At 38.7% G+C, this 13,859-nt stretch overlaps 2 protein-coding genes and 1 long non-coding RNA gene across 5 annotated transcripts in view; 2 read left to right on the top strand and 1 right to left on the bottom strand.

Moving 5' to 3' along the window:
* The first annotated feature begins 298 nt into the window (after positions 1–298).
* Positions 299–1,040, top strand: LOC307002531. The gene is made up of 3 exons (XR_013798490.1): positions 299–432; positions 680–785; positions 902–1,040. It is a non-coding gene; the product is annotated as an uncharacterized lncRNA (long non-coding RNA).
* On the bottom strand, positions 677–3,781 carry p2ry2.1 (purinergic receptor P2Y2, tandem duplicate 1). 2 transcript variants are annotated; one of them, XM_079620217.1, is made up of 2 exons: positions 2,626–2,722; positions 677–1,833 (listed from the first exon to the last, which is right to left on the bottom strand). In XM_079620217.1, exon 2 carries the CDS (start codon positions 1,819–1,821, stop codon positions 826–828), a length of 996 nt encoding a protein of 331 aa, XP_079476343.1. In that variant the 5' UTR covers positions 1,822–1,833; positions 2,626–2,722; the 3' UTR covers positions 677–825. The 2 variants fall into 2 exon arrangements, with proteins under 2 accessions (XP_079476343.1, XP_079476344.1); XM_079620218.1 differs by lacking the exon at positions 2,626–2,722 and adding an exon at positions 3,660–3,781 and having other exon boundaries at positions 792–1,833.
* fchsd2 (FCH and double SH3 domains 2) overlaps positions 3,081–13,859 on the top strand; it is a 100,776-nt gene continuing 89,997 nt past the window's right edge. The window contains exons 1-4 of one of the 2 annotated variants that reach the window (XM_079620215.1): positions 3,081–3,099; positions 3,681–3,799; positions 9,252–9,427; positions 13,129–13,226. In XM_079620215.1, the coding sequence (XP_079476341.1) occupies positions 9,407–9,427; positions 13,129–13,226 (119 nt within the window). In that variant the 5' untranslated portion in view covers positions 3,081–3,099; positions 3,681–3,799; positions 9,252–9,406. The remainder of the gene's footprint in view (positions 3,100–3,680; positions 3,800–9,251; positions 9,428–13,128; positions 13,227–13,859) is intronic. The other variant, XM_079620216.1, reaches the window with a different exon arrangement.

Genomic DNA, 13,859 nt, shown 5'->3' with positions numbered 1-13,859 from the left:
TCTCGCTGTTTTGCCCGCGAATTTTCTCTGAAAGGAATGTTGCTGTGTTCGAGATCGCCCCCTATACCCTCTTATATACTGTCTATCCCTCATCATTCATACATCAACTCAAACGTAAGTCCACTTAAAGGAGTGAATGCAAAAAAAAACGAGTTCGGACAATGAGTGCACCGGAATGGTGCAAAAACCGGACGGTTTGCATACCGGTAGTTTGTGCTTGCTGAAAATGTGTAAACTGGCAGCTCCAGTAAGTTAGTAATGAAAATATTTATCCTGACCTGAACTCTGCAAAGTAGTGGAAAATAGCATGTGTAAACCGTAATTAAACAATTGAATAATCAGTTAAAAAGAATTTATACCATTATGGTGCATGGCCGCGATTTGGAAAATGGAAGGATGATTGATTCAGCTCAGCTCCGGCGCCATCTTCTGGTGAGACGTGGGAATTAATTCAAATGCGCGACTCTCACAGTGCATTGTGGGTATTCTCTAACCGTTGAGCATACATCAATTGTACACTCGTTATTGCGGTGCATTGTGGGATTGAATGAGTGCACTCAATTACATCCACTATGGTTTCGGACACCCCTACAAACGGCTGTCCCTTCAAATAGTGCCATAAGGGTTTGCAAGGCGATTTCGGACAGTGACTAGGTCTACTCTTTTTTTTCTATTTCAGAGACTACAAAATGGACTCTTTATTTACATCAACATGGATGACTGTCATTCATTATAAGGTTTGCTTCCCTGACTGAGGGCCTGTCATGGCTGCCCCAAAAACCTTTGTAAGTAGCCAGAGATTTTTTTTATTCATGCTCAAGCAAATTATAAAGTGGTTGATGGTGATTTAAAATTGTCAGATCTTGCTTTAGCTTTCTTGTTCTTGATGCTTTTTTTGAAGCCTTGTCCTGCCATGAAGTAGAGGATGGGGTCGATGCAGCTGTTAGCGCTGGCTAGAGGTCGCGTGATCTTGTAGGCCATGCTGGCGTACTCCAGCATCGAGCAGCCCACCTGTTTGTCCAGGTAGCGGAAGGTGTAGTATATACTGCGATTCACGTGAAAAGGCAGGAAGCACAACATGAAAACCAGAAGCACAATAATGATCATCTTCACCGACTTCTGCTTGGAGCGTTGTGACATTGGCCCTTCGCCAACACTGGGTTCCTGAAGTTTCCTCACCATCAGCCCGTTGCAGACCAGCACCACCCCAAATGGTAAAACAAAGAGCAGGAACATCACCACCGAGCTGTAGACCAGAAAGTCATTGAAGAGATCTTTGCTGGTGGTGTCGTAGCAAACCCGTATGCCATCATTATCTTTCATCCTGGAGAAATAAAGGATCGGGGCCTGAAAAATTAGCATTGTCGCCCATATTCCCACAGAAACCAAACGAGCACGACGGCCGCTCATCCAGGACAATGAGCGAACCGGATGGCAAACGCCTACAAATCGGTGCAGGCTGATGCAGCTGAGGAAGAGGATGCTTCCGTAGAGGTTCGTGTAGAAGAGAAAGCGAATCAGCTTACACATCAGCTCGCCAAACGGCCAGTCATTCTCATCAGCGTAATAGTAGATCAGAAACGGAAGGGTGAGGATGTAAAGAGTGTCACAGACGTTGAGGTTGATCATGTAGATGGTGCTGGGCTTCCAGTGTTTGGTTCGAAACAAGATGACGTACATGGCGGTGACGTTCAAGCCCAGGCCGACCACAAACACCAGAGTGTAACTCACCGGGAGGAGAATGTACTTAAAGCTCTCTCTATAATCACAGTGATACTGATTGGTGCCATTGGTTGTGCCAGAGTTGTTAAATGTTGCCATTCTGATCTAGATCTGTCAGAGAAAAAGACAATGAAATCAATCATATCTAAGCAATGAGATTTAAGACGATGGACCAAATATGAAAATTGTAATATTATATATATTATTAATTCTATATATATATACAATTATATATATACACACAATGGTCGGTTGCAATTTATTCAAATTGCTTAGAAGCAACACAAATCTGTTTTTAACAATTATATATATTCAATTAAAAAGTACAAAGGTGTTGAACAAGCAATATTCAATTAAAAATTTTGACAGGCATTTTGTTAAAGATCAACATGCATTAGTTTGCATACATCAGCATATACGTTTTTCACCTAACTTTATGTTGTTAACAGAGCGTTTCTAAGTATGTTACTGCTGTTTTTCAACGCCCAGGGCAGAAACAAGCTTTTAAAGTAGCACTAAACGATTGTTCTGGTAATAACACACCCCTTATACATTATACAACACATATTGATCGAATTAAGCCAGAAAGCTCAGAACTCGGTCATTTCCTCAGAACTTCCTCCAGTATTTGTTGTAGATTGTATCAGCATCAACTGATATGACTCAAACTATTGGAACATCGCAATAAGACATCTTGACAGTTTTACAGTAGCATATTTAGCGTTTCATTTAGTTGCTCTTCCTTAGGAATGGTTTTGAAAATTATTGTTTAAACAATCTTTTCACAGTGCAAGCTCAATAAAAACTAAATAGTATTGCATTATATATTGATGTTAAAGAACATAATCCTCATTTAGCACATCACAGACGTAAAATTGAAAGATATTTTTTTAAGTAACTCACATATATACTTGCATTGGCTCCCTCAGCAACCAACAGTTGTGTCTCCTTTTAGTTTGCATACCTAGACCTGTTTTACCTCTGCCTGTTTGTACTGCATTTCTCCATGGTGGGTGTGTTTACATGCCTCAGCCTGCTCTTATAGGCCACTATGTCAGCTAATAAATATGTCAATCTTTCAGAGAGACTCATATACTGTAACATGACTGAATTGAGGGAGAAACTGTAGCTGAGGTTTAACAGTAAATACTGAGAACACACCTGTTTGTCAAGACTCTGTTTCAATAATCTATTTCAAACTAATTTCAAATCACACACACACACACACACACGCTTTTCAAATCTCCTGAAAATGCATTTTTGCATATCGGAGATGCCTAATATTGGTTCTTACAAAAGAGCAGCATGGACATTCTGACTAACATCTACTTATTTTGTGTTTTGCAGAAGAAAGAAAATTGTTCAGTTTTCATGAAGGTGAGTAAATGAGGACACATTTTAAATTTTGAGGTGAACTATTCATGTAATAAACTTATTATTGGATTTATCTGCACTAACAACTTAAAAACTGCCATGTTTGCATTATGACTTGCTTCAGAAAAGTGCCCTTGGCAAGAACCCTACAGAGTTTGGCAAAGGAGAAAAGCGTATGCTATTTATCAATAATTAACGTCGTGGCCTACAGTACAGTGAAGGGAATCTCACACAGCCTTAAAGAAACTGGAAATAAATTTGTTTAGTGGATTTTCTTTGAAAATGGGATTCTTAGTTTTTATACTCTTGCTAGTTATTTTAAATGACACTTTTTAATGTTATGTGTGTCTTCCAATACATGTTATCTAATCTAATCAATATATCTTGAATGAAACCATTTTGTTTAGATGTTATCACATGAAGCATATTGTTTGTGTTCCCGAATAACCAGTTTACAGTGCAAATACAACAAAATATTCTGCCCAGTGCCCACTTACAAAACCCTTAGCTCCTGAATAAATTAAATGAACGGAAAACCACCGAAACAGCAAAGTTGCACTAACCTGTTCCTTTGTTCCTCTCAGGTTGAACTCATCTATGAGACCTTCACAGTTCCAATGCAAGGATAAAGCAATATTAATTTGACTTGCATGAGGTCTGACAGCTGTACTTCTGTGACTCAAAAGAAAGAACAAACGGCAAGGTATTCGATTGCTGTCTTACTTGCCTCACAAAATTGAATTAATTATTACCCTAAGTCAGAAGAGTTATGAACCTGAGCTAAACTTTATTTGGTCAGTCTCTGCACGTACAACAAATGTTTAGGCACGCTTGACTGAATTTGTTTTCCATGATCTTAAAAAACTTTCTTTGCTTTCTGATGCAATCAGTTTTGTAGGACAAACATAAGTTTGGATCACATATGAATTGCTTTTCCTTTTTAAATTAACATTTTTAATAGACACATTGGAGTGAATAGTGAAGAAAAATCAGTGCCCAGCGTACATATGAGCTCCTTCACTAGTTTAAAAGCATTCAGCTCATGAAGTTGGTTGATAAATGTCCAAAGTGAGCAGAGTTTCCATTGTGACACATGTTTTGATCACTGCATCCATTCATCAGTTTTCCTCACTTTACAATTATTCTAATACATAGAAAATGGTCATAATAAATGGAGTAGTTTTGATTGCTCTTTGAAGGCATGTTCTCAAAGGGGTGGTTGATTATGATTTCACTTTTTTAACTTTAGTTAGTGTGTAATGTGTAGTGTGGTTTGAGCATAAACAACATTCTGCTAAGTTAAAACGCTCAAAGTTCAAAGCAAAGGGAGATATTTTATTTTACAGAAATCGCTTTTTAAGGACGTCAACAAATGGCTGGTAGGGACTACACAAGCTTCTTCACGGGTTAATGATTCAATTTACATAAACTCCGCCCCCGGGAACCCGATTAATAGATTATCATGACAGAATATGCTAATCAATGACTAGAAGATAGTTAACTCCACATCAGCAACATAAATTCATCAACTAACCATTCAGAAATCTCCTGTTGCATTCTACAAGTTGTCACTTCTTCTTGAGTCTCTCCATCTTTGTGCAACTGCGGTTTGAACATAAAGGCTAAACCTTTTTGAAATGTTCAGTGTGTGTCTGCGTGAGCTGCTAACACACGAGCTACATATTGTTAAAGGGTTGGTATAATGCCCTTTTCAAAATATGTAAAATTAGTATTTGATGTCCCCAGAGTGTGTATGTGAAGTTTTAGCTCAAAATACCCCACAAATATTTTTATATAGCATGTTAAAATTGTCACTTTGAGGGTGAGCAAAAACGCACCATTTTTGTGTCTGCCCCTTTAAATGCAAATGAGCTGCGGCTCCCGGCACCGAGGGTGGGGCTTCAAGCGCTTGTGTCCTTTTACCTCACACAGATATGGACTAAAAATGTGAATTTCAAAAACTTTTAGCCTTTTATGTTCAAACCGGAGTCAGATAAAGATGGAGAGACTCAAGCAGAAGTGACAACATGTAGAAGCAACAGGACGTTTCTGAATGGTTAATTGATAAATTTAAGTAGCTTATGGGCCATATTTTAACGATCTGAAACGCAAGTATCAAACGCGAAACGCAAGTAACTTTGTGGGCGGATCCCAATGGGTTGGTCTGAATTAGCTTCATTACTCATAGGTGTGGTTTGGGCGTAACGGGAAATAAACCAAAATCAGAGCGTCCTCTCACATCCCCTTTAAGAGCAGGCGCGCTTGTTCCATGGCGGATTGCGATTATAACGGCGGATTTGCCGGCGCACGCCAGGAGCGGTTCACAGCCGAGGAGACCGACGCTCTCGTCACTCGTCAGGGCCGTAAAATACAGAGAAGTGACATTGTATGGGGATGATGGGAGAAACCCACCCAAATAAACTTCGGTTAAACAGGCATATAATAATTTGGGTAAATGTGTAAGCTAGATTTATACCTATTTTTTCACATCTTCATGGACACAACAATGATTTCCCTCGTGTGTTGGGAAAATGATTTCCCAACAATGATTTTCCCAGAGTGCGTGTGTAATATAGCCTGGCAAGCCAGACTCACATCAAGATGTTTAGTCTGGCAACTCTGCATAGTCACGCTTAGTCACGCGGCTCAATCTGGGGGGCGGGATAAACGGTTGTCTCTCAAAATCTCTCTGCACGCAATAGGATAGCGCTACAACCAACCAGAGCAACGAAGAAGGTGACGTAGTCAGAGCGGCAAAGATCCGGTCCAGCAAAACTCCGAACACTTCTTCCTTTGTTAAGAATGACTTAAGTGCCGTTCTTTGCTCTTTTCTTAAAGAAAAACTTAACTCCATGTCCTCCAGAGTCGTGGCCAAAGCCGATTCGAAAGACCGCTGTTCTCCACCCGCAGCCCACTTTGTTTTCAAGTTGCAGCCGTTGCAACTCTGTCGTCATATGTTAAGCCCGCCCCCGCCTACTCTATACACGACGTGATTGGCCTGACCCAATTTAGGTTTTTGCAGCTAGAAGGTCTATGGAGAGTTGCTAGACTGCCCTGGCTGCAAAATACATTTTGCTGCCGCTAGGGTGCGTCTAGATTTCTAGGCTATGTGTAATACATTATTACAAGGAATATTTTTCCTTGTAATAATGTATGATTTGCAAAAATGAAAACTGTTGCATGTTTAGATTAGAGAATCAAAGTGTATGCGCGTTGTTCACACGCTACATAATGGCCAAGCATGCGCCCTTAATATAGCATATGACTAACGCGCAACGCGCCACTGTCTTTAGACTGGGTTTTTTCTGGTAAGTGGCGGAATTGTTTTTTGAAACTGCAAAATAGCACCAGGGAACGTTTGCGCCGGAACACGGCTCCTCTTTTCACTGAACCGCCCCCGGGAGCGCAAAATCATTCTCTAATTTACCGACGTGCGTCTGTGGAGGGAAAAGTCCGCTGTGCGCGGGTGCAAAATAGGAATGATACGTGCGCCGGTGTACAAAGTCAATTGCGCTGGGTGCAAGATAGGGCCCAGTGTGTAGTTTTCTTCTAGTCATTGATTAGCATATTCTGTCTTGATCATCTATAAATCGTGTTCCCGGGGGCGGGGTTTATGTACATTTTAGGGTTGGTGATGTCACTAATCCAGGAGGAATGTTGTGTAGTCCCTACCAGCCGTTTGTTGTAGTCCTTAAAAAGGAATTTCTTTAAAAGCAAATATCTTCCTTTGCTTTGAACTTTGAGCGTTGTAATTTTGCAGATGTTGTGTATGCTCAAACAGCAACATTACACACTGAAGTTAAAATTAACCCCCCCCCCCCCCTTCATATATATATATATATATATATATATATATATATATATATATATATATATATATAGGCACACCGCAGAAATTTTTGGCCACTAGGGGCACTAGACCTGTAACTTTCACGTCTAGTGCCCCTAGAGGCCACAAGCGCCGCAGCACTGTGACTGTCGCAAAAGTAAAGACATCCACTTAATAAATGAATTGCACAAAAGTGAACAGAAAATAACTGGTCAGGTAAGTCGCATAGACCAGGGGTGCCCAACCCTGCTCCTGTCTGTCCTGCAGAGTTCATCTCCAACCCTAATCAAACACACTTTAATTTTCAAGCGATCCTGAAGACGTTAATTGTTTGCTTCTGGTGTGTTTGATTAGGGTTGGAGGTAAACTGTGCATGACATTCGATCGGCAGGAGCAGGATATAGACGTTTTGTACCTAAAACTAAGTTGTTATTGTGTTGGTTTTTGGAGTCATATCTTATCTTTAGATCGGACTTACGTCATCTTATTTGTGTTTTTCCTGTAGTAAACTATGTATTATTAGAGGCTTATATGATTTTAGATTCAAATTCATAGACATTTGATTTGTATCTAAAATCATATAAGCTACGAATAATACACACATATGAATGTGTAAAATGACAAACAAACTGAAGCCTACAAATAACGGCAGTAGGTTTTGACATATTAGTTTTGTTACACGAATTCCCGACTTCGCAGTAAATATTACATTAAATATCCACTTTTATGCCGATGTTTATGTTTTATTTTCAGTCATCATTTTCTTCGCCCCTTGAATAATCTTCAGAGTCCCCTCCCGAAACAGGAGGAGGACGACGAGGGAGAGCCGGGGAGAAACCAGAGAGCTTCTTGTTTTTCCGCGAGCACGATCCCTCTCGCGTTTTCTCTTTCTTGCCTCCTCAGGAGCAGTTTTAAACTTTTCCTTGCCTCAGCCATGGCCAGGAGACGAGCAGGCGGAAAAATAGTAGCAAAAGCGTTAGCTCCTTGAGCATATCAGAGCTTGTGGTCACGTGACGGTCGTAAAGTGATTCGTTCTCCAGGTCACATGACCTGTCCAAAGATGGTCCGTCTCCTCCAAACTTACATGGGCGGTATTTCAAGAGGGCAGCCCTGCTCGGAGCATTGATAGTGTCAAACACTGTATATTGGCCTGAGGAATCATTTAAAACAACTCATATGCTTCAACTCTTTAGGTCAAAAGTTCCACGGTGTGCCTTTAAAAAAAATTTTAGAGATTATTTTTGGTTATTTTTTTATTTTATATACTTTTAAATGACTAGATTTTATCAATAAATAATATGGTGTAAGCACATTCTTCACATTCTTTCAACTTAAACTCAACTCACTTTTTTGTGCATTACCCTTGTAATTCAGCTCAAAATATTTAACATTGGGTGTCTTTGCCGACCTCTTGTGGAAGAAATGAGATTTCATGACTCTTGCCACTAGATGGCCTTATAATCTTTATATGGAGCAAATTATCTGTTCCCCTGGGTCCTAAAGTCAGTTCATTCAGTTTATTTTTTCAGTATGCATTAACTAAACATGCTAAAACTTTACCAAAAAAAAGATGTTTATATTTAAACAGATACCTTAATCATTAAGGTATCTGTTTAAATATAAAATAGAGTAGAGGATGATGGGAGGTGCATCCATTAATGAGTTTCTTAGGTCTGATTATTATGCATGATTGTGTAACATCCAATGCATATGATTGTATATGATCTATGTTGCCAATAGCTATTATTCTTTCTTGTTGTCCTGCTGTGTTGTTAGAATTTTTAGAACTGTTTGTCTGTATTTCTTTTATCTATGTGTATATATATATATATATATATATATATATATATATATATATATATATATATATATATATACATAGATATATAATTAAATTTGCAGTCTAATATTTTTGCAAGTCTGCCAGAAGTAATTCAAAATATGTTATGGTTTCATCTTGAGGATAAAGAATCTTTCGAATTGCGAATTTTACTAGCTTTACTATGACCAAGGCTTAGGTCATGAATATTAATGAACTCCTTTCGATGTTGGCGCATTCTTGCACTGTCCAATCAAAAAACTCAATTATTATTTAAATAACCAGCTGACTGTTGCTCACGTACTAACGACGGCCAATGAGATACGCCTAGTGAGCGAACGTCCCGTTACGTAATTAATATTCATGAACTAAGCCTTCACCGTAGTAGGGTTCGTGTAGCGGGGTTCTGTGTGTCCGGTCCGGGGCGCTGTTGGGCTGGTTTTACGGTTCGAGCCTGCTCTTTGGAGGCAGATTCTCTCTTTCATTACTTTCTCCCCTGATCCGCAGTGTTTGTTGAGCGTCTGCCCGACTGGACCTGCTTCATCATGGCCGTCTGAATTCAGATCTGATTCCAGTCTGATCCCCTTTTCTTAATCATCAACCTCGATCGCTCTGGGTATAATTTCTTTGGGATTTTACTTCATTTGTGCCAATGTTCAAACATGCAGCCTCCGCCAAGAAAGGTAAGAAACCAGCGTTAGAACAATGTGTGTGTGTGTATGTTTTTTTTTTTTTTTTTAATGTGATGTGCAACATTGTTACATTATCCCCAAGTTGCAACTTTCTCCTGTCGCTGTTTGTTTTGAAACAATGTATGTTTTAATTTGTAACGGAAACGATGTAACAAGAGTTTTCTCGACCAGTACTGTTTTTATTGTTGTTTTTAAAGCAGCAGCGGTGGTAAATAATCCTGAAATCCAGCATATATCTTTAGCAGAGATGATAGACGAGTGTTTTATGGACTGATTTGATCTCAGATAACGGTTAAACCATGCAGCCTCGAGATTCGTCTTGTTTTGTGTGTTTTTACTCGGATTGGAGTCACCATGCTTTTGTCAAATAGACGGATCAGTGATCAGTATTCTAACCCTAAAGTCTGACATTTGGTTACACACCACGCTTAAATGTGTTCAAATGTCATTCACATCGTGGAAATGTGAGTTTAAAAACACACGTCCTACAGAAAGATGTTTTTCTGTCTCTCTCAGAGGTGACAGCAGCAGGGGTGTTGGATTTCAAACTCATGTCCCACAGGCTGTATGGAGGAATGTGAGATTCCCTCGCAAAAAAACATTGTATTCCGATCATTCCACACACATTCGTGTATTTTAATCATCTAAGCATTGCATCATAGGGTAAAATCCTTAAAGGTGACGTTTGACTTTTTGCAGTTGCTTTGTCTTGTGAAGAGGAGAAAGGCAGATAGCATGTAGCACAGGTTTACCCCACAAATAACCCCGTTATTTTCGCAAAATTATGTTTTAAAATGCAAATACTATACAAAGATGTGTTTAATACTCGTTTGCTTTGGTCGTTGTAACGCTGATAATGTTTGCTTTGATTTAAATGCTCGATAAATGACGTTTAGCTCTTTCTGCAGAAGCAGGAGACAGGATACAGTATGATTTGTATAAATGTGGTGTGCTTCAGAAAGATTAAAAGGTGCATTGTCTTAACAGATAGCCTAGTATATGTTGCCTAATGTCTATTTGAAAGCAAACATAATATATATGTGTCTGACATCAGTGTTGTGGATATCTCCATAAATAACTGAATAGCTTCTCCACTGTAATAAATGCTTGTAAATATACTGTTTTGTTGATGCACTGTTGCTTTCCTCTGACGCAAATGCTGCTGTTAGTGTTTCCTCCATCTCGGAGTAATAATCCTTCACCTGTACAGCTCAAAGTGTGGATGAGAGCCATGCAGCCGGCTGTCATACTGTGTGTTATGGTGCAGCCTGCAACATTGTGTCCTGCTGATGCTGCCAGGGTTGGAGACCGGGGCGAGCTGTGTTATTTTCCATCCTCTTTGGCTTTAACCTTTAGGGAGTTGTTACAGAACCAATTATCTCCTCACCTGCCAACTGGAGAACTTCTGTTGTAATTAACAGTTTCTCCCTAGATATTAGTCAACCTGCCCGGGCTCATTGGTCTGGTCCCGTTGGGTTTTTCTCGGCCGTGTAGTCGCATTTGGGTTGTGAACCTCAGGTAACCTTTGTGTTTTATTTGAACACAACATGATTAAACCCAGGACCATGACCATTGGTAGGGTGTTCCATAGGCAGTTCTTAAAGGGATAGTTCATCAAAAATTTTAAATTCTGTCAAAATATAAAATTTAACTCACCCTCATGTCGTTCCAAACCCGTAAGACTTTCGTTCATCTTACAAATGATGAATGTTTATGTGAATAAAAGACTATATTTAATCTGTCCGTCATCTCTTTTGTACTAAACCGCTTAATGCGAATGGGTTATTTTTACGATCTTTTTATGACATTTGAAATTTTATGAACAAAGTTTTATTTGCGTAGCTGTCTAGGGAGGGATCAAAAGCTCTCAGATTTCATAAAAAGTGTCTTCATTTGTGTTCTGAAGATGAGTGAAAGTTTTACGGATTTGAAATGTAAATAATGACAGAATTTTAATTTCTGGGTGAACTAACCCTTTAAATGCTTACATTTGGTCTCCTAGACTTCAGGACAATGGAATTTCTATGTCATATTTGCATATTTCTTTTGACAGTGTGCAATGGAGATTGTTTTAAGAGCATATAACTTTAAAAATGGTTATCAATGCTGTATTTCCTGTAATCATGAGTAATTTTCAGATGGGTTTGCCTGCCTAGTCGTACCAACACAAAGCTATTTATAGGTTTAATCAATGTTGTTTCATAATTTAAAGTGTTCTATATCATTCCATCCTCAACTTTCAGTTCCAAATAAAAGTCTTAAACGAAACGATCACCTGTTTCTTTTACTGTTGACCTCAAAGCATTTATGTTTGCAAATTCCTTTTTAAACCTTTTTTAAACCTCCCCTTAATTGGCGTCTATGGTTCCTTAAAGAAACTTTAACATCCATGAAACCTTTCCATTGTTCTACAAAATGTTCTTTATAGTGGAAAAAAAGGTTCTTCAGATTTTTTTAAATGTTCTTTTTTTAAAAAGAACCAATTTTTTAAGAACTGTTTACAGATAGGGAACCAAAAATGGTTATTTTATGGCATCGCTGTGAAAAATGTTTTAGAACATTTGTTATTATGATTGTAACAACAGACAAATGTACCAAAAAGTTACTTTTGAGCCAAAATACTAGGGTACGTGAATGTGGTACTCATTCAGTAGCATGGTATAGCTACTTATGTTCTAAGTGTGGTTTTGCTGATTACTTAGGCCTACTTCTGTTTTTTTGTACTGTACTGAAGCAGATTTTATAGCATCTTTTTGTGTAATAGTTTCTGAAGTCTTTAGATATCATTAAATATGGAATCTTAGGATGTGTCATGCCAGGAAACAATTCCTGTCATGCTAAATAACACATTTTCCCCATAAAAAAAATACATACTTCATCTTAACTGTTTTGTTATTATCATTTAATCTTATCCAGATTACATAACTTGGAAACATTTCAGACATTTCAAAGCCTTGGAAACATTTGAACTTTATGGTGATACATTTTCCTCCAATATGTCTGTGGAAAAAATGCAAATATCTGTTTTTAATTTTGGTACAGTTTTTTATTGATTTAAGAGTTGTTTCGGTTGATGTAATAATGTGTGATTTTAATAACGCTCATATAAAAAAAAAACTGAATCCAGAAAATACATCTGCAATATAAAAATACATCTTTTGTGAGGAGATGTGTCAGTTTGTTCTTGATCAGGATTAAATCAGGCCTGCAAATGCTCACCTTAGACTAGTAAAGATATAGAACCTTATCTATATCAGTCTTATCTGTAAGGTGAGCAATATTTATAGTGTAATATAGAATAGTTTAAAGCTGAAGTGTTATATTCATGCATTTGAAATTATTATTATTTCCAAACAGGTTTCCTGACCACCACTGGTCAGATTGTCCTGCCCATAAACTCACGCCATGTTTTGAGTTCCAGCATATCAAACTGGGACAGGAGAAAAAGTTTTAACATCCCAAAAATTACACACTTCAGCTTTAATTACTCTCTTGTGACTGCAAGTGAAATTATACGTTTTTATAGAATCAACCATAAAAATGTTAGTTTCATTGCAGGACTTGTTCTCTTGTCGTTTGGAAAGGTTGTGGAGCTGGAAACAACAATTTTGTGTGTGTGTGTGTGTGTGTTTGTTTGTAACTGGCATGTGCCATCCTCTTCCTCGCCTCTAATGATGTCGTCTGCTCTTTAGGTAAAAGTGACACAGGAATTGAAGAACACGCATACGGAGCAGCTCGGCCGCCTGCACCTTAAACACCAGACAGAATGTGATTTATTGGAAGATATGAGGTAAGCCATTAAATGAAACCAGTGCCTAAAACACGCATGCATCCATAAAGGTGAAACAAATAAAACAGAACACAGAGAGCGAGAGAATTCCCCATTCTTTTGAAGACCACTGGGATCGCAGGACCGGGATGTGACGAAGGCATTTCCTTTGGACTTCCTGCTCGCAGGGCCAGTCGTTCCCACAGCTGGAAGTCATAACAGTGCTGCTCTTCTCTTTTTTTTCCAGTTTTTTTCTCTCTCCTTGTCTTCTCTTAAAAGGGATTGAGGGCTGGTTCAGAACAGAGGGAGGGAGTCGTGTTAAAAGCACTGCTTTTGGACACGGAATTTATGTATGTGTTTTGTGTGTATGTGTTTGTACATGCTTATGGGTGTTTATGAAGAAATTTGACAGTGGCACACCCTCACGAGGGAGCTGAGGACGTAAATTGCTGTGCAGTCATAATCTGCAGGCTATTTTGGTGTGTGTTTGTGTGATGGAGTGAAAAGAAGTTTCTGTCCAAAAGCGACCGAGAGAGAGGATAAGGATGGGTTAAACTGCATTTTTTTTTTTTTTTTTACAAGCGATTAGTTGATGGATAGTCTGAAAAGTGTAATTTCTACTGCCACTAGTGGTAGTTTTAGGTTTTCAATCTG

This window comes from Phoxinus phoxinus (genome assembly GCF_949152265.1).
Source record: "Phoxinus phoxinus genome assembly, chromosome: 8".
NCBI classification, from domain to species: domain Eukaryota; kingdom Metazoa; phylum Chordata; class Actinopteri; order Cypriniformes; family Leuciscidae; genus Phoxinus; species Phoxinus phoxinus.
Note: the sequence above shows the minus strand (reverse complement) of the source record. Positions and strands in the feature narration are given on the sequence as shown.

What these genes read in the sequence shown, in the direction of transcription:
- p2ry2.1 (XM_079620218.1), bottom strand. Translation starts at nt 1,821, where the DNA reads ATGGCAACATTTAACAACTCTGGCACAACCAATGGCACCAATCAGTAT.